Here is an 8,003-nt window from a genome sequence, read left to right as displayed (position 1 = left end):
TTGGGCAAGTGTATACTCAACGTTCACTAGTGAGCCCTTTCCTGCGTTTATCTGTGTTCAGGGCTCTTTCGGTGTGTTGTGAACATATGCTTTCCCTAGTTTGATGAGCTTAATACAACCCTAGAATAGGAAATTCTGTGAGACTAAGTTTCAAGCAAATGCAAGTCCTGCACAATTGAGTTTTGCAGTTCTGCAGACTCTTTCGAAGGATTGGGACCATCGAATCGACAGGTCAGAACTTCCTATTTTTCAGCGCTAATGGATTCATGAGGGAGATAGTCGTTCAGCAAAGCTGACTTTGCATGAACAATATGCACATACCCGGCCCGGTAAAAACTCTGGCGGCCCGGGGCAGGCTCTGGGGAAAGTTTGTAACGATTCCATTTCGGGTGGTTTTGAGGGCAATGTTATAGCTCGCACCGGATGAACTCCCCACAACATACTAGTTTCTTCCGGCATACGATATTGGAGATCTGTAAGAATAGCTAAATCTCAATAGAATCTCTCAAAGAGCCTATGAGAAGGTTGGATTCCGACTCTTTCATGGGGTTGTCTAATGATTTGAAACCAGGAACTATATGATCCACGAAGCAAGACAGCCATTCGTAAGATTACCAAAGGGTCAAAAATCTCGGAAGACTTTTAAAAGGGAATCGTCATCAAAATCTCGCTTCTCTTCATTTTGGGAAAGACACTTTGATCAACAAAGTAAGATATCCCATATCCATTGGCGATAATATCACCATTACTAGTTTTGAATATCACGTTCTCATTCTTATTGCATAGATACACCTTGGGAAGGTGGAATCCAAGGTAATAGCTCCGGGGAGTGGAAATTTGAGGATTCAATGCCAAAGCGACATGGGTTGAGTTCGAGGTTGTCAAAGTTGATAATCCATACCTACCCGCAAGAAAAGCCAGCATGCAAAGCTCTATTGCCTACACACGTAAGATCATATGACGCGAAAGCAATGAGAGTGCCGACGACGGGTTTCCAAGCCATTCTAAGGTCCCTGTGACATTTGTTTTTACAAAGCGATGGATCTAAGTATACGAAAAGGATAATGCAAGTCTCATAGGAGGATAGAAGCAGGTCAATTGACAATACACAAGTAGCCCATTTAGAAATAAAAGCCATATCCCAACCGTGTAGACCGATCCCAATGCATAATATGGAAGGGTTCCATTGAACCCATAGCCATGACCCGATCACATATGAAAGACAAGAATTTGAATTGCCCCGACCCATGCAAGATGCTAAAAATGAGAAATACAAAAGACAAAACAAAAAGGATATCACTGGAACAGCAAGACTCCCCTCTTGAGGGGGCCACAGCAAGTAAAGAAACATAGACATGAAGATAAAGCGTGAGGTTAAGCTAGGCGTCAACCATGCGAAGCGGGTTCAGGTTTAAGATTGAATTTTTTTCTTTTGTTCTTATCGGTTGAGTGGAAGCATCAGATACCGTCTCATCAGGCGCTTCATGCAATGAAGGCGCGATCCAGCTGACGTAGCGCTCTTGTATCCTCGCCTCCAAATCCGATCTTCTCATTGGGAATATCCCGTGGCCCCTCGGCGAAAGAGCTCTGTGCGGAGGTTCCGTTCGAACTCTGTGCGGGGCCACCGGGAGAGGCAGTCGCGGAAAGAGGGGCCAGCGCTGCACCGTTCATTAATGAGCTGATTCCGGGAACTGCATTTGCGGAACTCGCGGGATCGGAAGACTTGGGTGACACGGCGATAGGGTTGATAGAGGGCAACGCGGCGGAGTGCTCCTGCTTCACCGGGTGAGGGCTGTGCGCGTGTCCATTTGACTGCGCCAGAGGCTGGACTGGCACGCGCGGCGATGCCATACGAGGATCAACTAGGGTATGTCCGTAGACCGGTGGGGTGCGTTGCTCGTGGGCGTGAGCATGAGCCTGAGCCTGAGCTTGAGCATGAGCTTGGGCGTGGGCTTGGGCTTGAGCCTGGGCGTGAGCCTGGGCGTGAGCGTGAGCATGGTCGTGTATTGAGCGCGGCGATCGGTTCATGTAGCTTGGTTGTTGCGGCGGCGGTCCAGCTGGAGGTAATGATGATTCCATATGAGGTTGTCGATCATATGGGCCTGCCATCCCGTGTTGAGGTGGTGGGAGTCCACCGCCATGCTGATGGGGTGGAGGCTGGTGGTGTGGCGGGCCATAATGAGAGTGTCCATTGGCACCTACTGGGGGGAGATAAGAAGGACCAGGGCCGTATTGGACCGAGACCGTAGGTGGTGTGGCTAGAGGGGTGGGTGGCCAAGCATAGGCAGGCGGGTATGGTTGTGTATGAGTGACGCGCGGGTATGCGCCGAGGGGATGAGGAGTTATGGGGTAAGCAGCGCCCGGCATGGGCCCACGGGTAACCACAGGGAGATTTTGTTGGTCATTAACTGTAGACTCGGGGTAGAGACCTTTCTGGGGTCGAACATGACGCAGCGCAGGATCCGAAGTTGGTTGTTGTAAGTTGGCGGCAGAAGGGTGGGACCGTGAATAATAGCTAATGAGATGCAAGTGTTGACCGTTGGATGTCGTGATACTGAAAGACTGCTTCATCAAACCATCTGGTTTGTAACGGTACCCATCTGGTCCCTCGTCCGTCCCATCGGCGCGGTCATCATCACTGCCCCGACTCTCAGGTGTCTTGCCACCTCGGGACGCAGAGCCCTGAGAGACACTGCCACCTCCGCGCTTGCCTTCCATTTCGCGATAAGTCAAAAAGCTACCAGATACACGACTAGCGCTCCATGACTTTCCGTCGGTCCATCGCCGCATACCCGCTTCCCGTTCATCCCATACAAAGACTGAACCGGAACGGATGGACTGTCGCTCTTTTTCTGATAATCGTCTTTGCACGCGAGGTAAAAGGCCGATGCGACAAGCCTCGAAAAGAATAATAGCGTCCGCAGGTGTGCGAACGTGCCCGTAATACGTCTCCATCCAAGCTCTCGAGTCAACCGACGAACCCGGTTGATTTGGTCTGATTGCCAGGTTGAAGGATAGAAGGGTTTTTTTTAATGGGTAGGAGTACGAAAAATCTCTGGGAGGGATGAGTTAGATCTAAGGGAGAAGAAAAGAGGCACAAGTGGAGAGGAAGAAAATAGGGTTCAGGTCCAAATATAAAAGGAACCAGGATCCCAATCAGTATGGGGTAGCCTGTAGACCGGCGTAGGTGGGTAAAGGCCGAGCTTTTACGTCACCCAAGGCGGTTAGACCGGGTATTCTTTTTTTTTTCTTTTTTTGGTTTCTCTTTTCCCTTTTTTATCTGATTCAAGACTTTGTCCCAAAAAGGTAGAGAAAAAGAGAACTGCAGAGATTGATGTGGGCCAAGTGGGCTTGAAGGCGTAAGAATGCCGAACAGACAAGGGAGAGAGAGCCAAGGCTGAAAAGACACAAAGAGACAGAGAGATAGTGGGGGACCTACTTTTTATGACTCCACAAGGTTTCTGAAGGAATGGCTTAACTGTTCTTGTCTCGGGAACTTTTTTTAAAATAAAAAAAGAGGGAGAGGAGAAAGAGAGAAAGCTGGAAGAAGAAGAAGGGGAAAAAAAAGAGGAAAGAAAAAGAGGGATCTTTCAGGTAAATGTCCCCAAAGCTTTATAAGAAACAATGAAGAAATCATAAAAAAGAAGGTTAAATAAGAGAAGCGGAGAGAAGAAGAGCGGGCCAAGCGATCCAAGCGAAAAGATCGAACGGAAGTTGTTAAACGCCGAGGTTCCAAGAATGGAGAGAATTATTAATTTATTTACTCTAATTACTTTATTTTTTTTAATTTATTTGGTTTATTTACTTTGTCTTAATGGATTCGGTAATACTCCGTACATCCGTATGGAACAGAGGAAGAGAATAATGATTATCTTTGAAATCCACTCGAGCTTTATGCATGGGAACCTTGGAAAAGGAGACGAGTCTCGACATGGGGCTGAAGTGGCACAGCTATACGGAGTACAAAGGCTTTAATATTGTGTAGCCTACGTAATTTATGTGTATACTGAATGTGAAAAAGTATAACCATATCGTAATCACGTCATTGATCTTTAATCTAAGCCTACAAAATACAGACCCAAATTCTATAGAATGGAATTTAAATTTCAATTCTCCTCCAGGGCGGGCTATTACGGGGAGTGAAACAATTTTCCGGATTGGTTAAGTAGTTAATTCCATGTTGGCAATTCTTGGCTCGGCTTTACGGGGGATGAAAAACCTTGGAAGGCAGTAAGGTTAATTTGGCCCCTTCATACCCATTCCTGGTGATAGATTAAACTAAAATGAATAAAGGATGGAAATAAAGGGTCAGCATTAATAATAGATAGAGTACGGAGTACAATATACTCCGTATGGTAACATAATGCATAAACAAAAATCAATACAAAAAAAAAAAAAGGTTTATACATAAAATGGTCTGTGTCAGAAAAGTGGCGCTCTGGTCGCAAAAAAAGGTTAGTGCGGAACTCTTAAGCTTAATCCAACACGAGGAGGCCGGCGCTGAACTTTATGCTCGCTTACAGCGAGACCTCCACTTTGGTTTATTTCCATTCTTGGCAAAAGGGGGCCTTCATCAATTTTATATTGTAGTGGGACCTTGAGTTATCCTCCAGATGCACCTAAATCGTACACAGGATTCAAGCATAGTATTTTGGACATCCGATCGGACTTCGTACGGAAAAGCTCAACTTTAACAGGAGTGTCCCATATATTATGGTTTTTTTTTTTTTTTTTTTTTTTTTTTTTTTTTTTTTTTTTTTTTTTTTTTTTTTTTTTTTTTTTTTTTTTTTTTTTTTTTTTTTTTTTTTTTTTTTTTTTTTTTTTTTTTTTTTTTTTTTTTTTTTTTTTTTTTTTTTTTTTTTTTTTTTTTTTTTTTTTTTTTTTTTTTTTTTTTTTTTTTTTTTTTTTTTTTTTTTTTTTTTTTTTTTTTTTTTTTTTTTTTTTTTTTTTTTTTTTTTTTTTTTTTTTTTTTTTTTTTTTTTTTTTTTTTTTTTTTTTTTTTTTTTTTTTTTTTTTTTTTTTTTTTTTTTTTTTTTTTTTTTTTTTTTTTTTTTTTTTTTTTTTTTTTTTTTTTTTTTTTTTTTTTTTTTTTTTTTTTTTTTTTTTTTTTTTTTTTTTTTTTTTTTTTTTTTTTTTTTTTTTTTTTTTTTTTTTTTTTTTTTTTTTTTTTTTTTTTTTTTTTTTTTTTTTTTTTTTTTTTTTTTTTTTTTTTTTTTTTTTTTTTTTTTTTTTTTTTTTTGCCTATCAGGGAAAAGAGACAAGCCCACTTGACTATCGGGATTTAGCACCTAATGCGACCGGGGATCCCCCATTGATTAATAATAGCCCAAACAGGGTTTGAGCGGTTCTGTCCGATGTGGCCTTATCCGGCACCTATCCCTTGGCGGCAAGTCCCATACGAGTCACATCCAAACAAGGTTGATCTTAGCGAATCTAGGCCGGAAATTTTTAATTTATATCCGATATCCGATATTTCATAGGCTAAAAATGATAAAAAAGAACCATAAAAATAAGCCACTGTGGCCATACCCTCGTGACTCGTATTCGTATTCCGTCCAGTGACGCGGTGTTTTAATTTTAACTGCGCTGACCACAAAGCTTGACAAGGTTCTAGTCCAGATCAAAGCAATGATGTGATGAAAAGAAAACATTAAAAAAGATACAGTGTACTCCATACGGAGTATTGTGGATTGAAGAAGAAATCTCTAAGTTTCAAGCCTGTTGATCCCACGTACATTATTTGCGCACGCAAAATGATGCACGGCGAGAACTAACAAGAAAGCCACGTAACAGGATCCCTACACTAACTACTCCTTATAGGCTATTTATTCATAGAAAGCTTACTGCTTTGTATCTAACTTATATCGCTTGTTTTGGATCAAGATAATAATAAACAATCGCTTGAAACTAACATCATTCGCCAAATACCATATCTGCTGACACCTTGACTCAGTGATAAGGTTAGTTTGTCCGAGTCTGCGCTCCGTACGGTTCATGTTCGCCGCGCAGTTAGCCTCGTATCTGATTAGCCCTACAGGTGGGTAGGGCCTTTCACTCTAGATCCAATATCGGACCCCTGTACATTGCATGAGGCGTGAAAGATACCAGGTAAATTCGGAAACGGCCGCCACATTCTTACACATTCTTTTTAGCCATCCATGAACATTTGAACTTGTGGCATAACTTTATTCTGATTCAATATGTCACGCACGGGGTGAATAAAACAAGCCAGTGAAAGTGTATCGCCAACAAAGTCCTCCGTTGCACAAGGATCACTCTATTAGTGTTCGGGGAAGCTGGGTAAACTTGGCAGCTGATTTTCTCCTTGGCTTCAGCCCTGATTTAGATTTGGAGTTTAGCAGGCTGGGGGTCCATGTGTCTCTATTCAAATGAAAGAGCATGGCACGAGCCGATTATGGTCGTACTCACTTTGTATCGCCTGCATTACATGTCTCACATGGCGCCCTCCTGTGTGACTAGAGCATCACCATCGTGACCCGGTCTTCCATCTACCAGGTCTACGGAGTGTGCAGGGTCGCACCGCTTCCTTGCTCTAGGTTCAATGGAATAAGAAATAAGGCTTGGGTGACCAAGGTATGGAAGATATACAACATATTGTATTCCGTAGTGCGTATGATTTAATATGCAAGCTAACTATAATGATTAGCGGACTAGTTAGTACTCCGTACAATTTATGTCGTGTTCTTGTGTTGCCACAGTCAAAATTGGTTAACGGTTAATGATAGGCTCTAGGTAATAATCGAGGTTTAATAACAAGGCCGAGTTTCAATCAGACCGGTGCAGCTGATTATTATAATGTCGAAAAAGGAAGCTGAAATCATTACTTTTTCGCTTTAGCATTGGCTCTATCTTGATTATCTTCCAATCAACATGATAAAACAAGCATAATCAACAGCACGAATTACCACATGTATTCCCTAACCTGAAGCATGCAATCATGTACAAAATACAAATTCACTTCAATGTTCATGTAGAAGCTCAGGCCCCGACCGATTTTTTTTTTATAATTCTAAAGATCGCCTGAATCCACTCTTAGAAGCCGTGATCCCGCAAGTCTTGCTACATTAGGATAGTCTGGTGTCTCTCATTTTCCCCAGGCGGAAAATCATCTCCAGTTTATCGGATATACATCGCCCCCTGACTTATCCACACCTGTAGCATAGTAACACCTATGTCTGGATACGGGGGTTTCTAACCAAAGAAACCTACATACTTTACTACAAAAAAGAAAAACAAATATCGCGGATTGCGTATTCGTTCAAGGCCTAGCCGATTATCCGAAGACTCCTTTTTCGAAGTGGATCCAGCTCCACATCTCGCTAACTATATCTCACCTGCTGACAGAGTGCCCTTGCGGGATAAACCGACTGTTTCGCCGACCGAGGTTCGTGTGGGCCTTCTGCAACTGCATTCGTTAGCTGCTAATAATCTATTGCTCGGTTTACCCTCGGCTTGTTGGATATACGTCGTAGCTGAGGTGTAACTTTGGTACACTGCATTTGCTTTCATGAATAATCTCCGAATGATGATCCAACACGGGCGACCTAACGTTATAACCGAGAGCCCCAAGTTAGCCAAAGGTATTTTAGGCGTTTAGGCTTTTTTGATTCCTCCAGTCAGAAACCAGACAATCGGATATAAGGCAACTGACACAAAAAAAACACATCACAGAATGGAAAATGACGTGCGATTAACTGTTTCTTGTATTGTCATGCATTCGTTGCAACCCTGGAATTAAAGATTGCCAAGATTTAATTTTGTGAAACGTCACACGAGCTTATCTCCACTAGCATAATTAAGGTATCCATTGTCCAGATGAATAGGGAATGTGCTGGAGTGACTAAGGCTTACAACATAATGTAGAATTACTTTTCGTTTTTATTTAATTTTAATTTTATTTTCGTTAACTCCGTATAGTAGTAGGTATTATGATTATGTTTCATTACATGGGGTCAAAGGGTTTCATTTTATTCTCGTCCAAT

At 42.0% G+C, this 8,003-nt stretch overlaps 1 protein-coding gene across 1 annotated transcript; it reads right to left on the bottom strand.

The window, feature by feature from the left end:
- Positions 1-1,482: 1,482 nt before the first annotated feature.
- PEX2_078320 (camp independent regulatory protein) lies at positions 1,483-2,955 on the bottom strand (the record flags this gene model as incomplete). The annotated part of the gene is made up of 1 exon (XM_016745102.1): positions 1,483-2,955. The coding sequence occupies one exon, from the start codon at positions 2,953-2,955 to the stop codon at positions 1,483-1,485; it is 1,473 nt and encodes a 490-aa protein (XP_016598020.1).
- Positions 2,956-8,003: the final 5,048 nt, after the last annotated feature.

This window comes from Penicillium expansum (genome assembly GCF_000769745.1).
Source record: "Penicillium expansum strain MD-8 chromosome Unknown contig268, whole genome shotgun sequence".
Taxonomy (NCBI): Eukaryota; Fungi; Ascomycota; class Eurotiomycetes; order Eurotiales; family Aspergillaceae; genus Penicillium; species Penicillium expansum.
The sequence above is the reverse complement of the archived record's forward strand: the minus strand, read 5'-3'. Positions and strand labels throughout refer to the sequence as shown.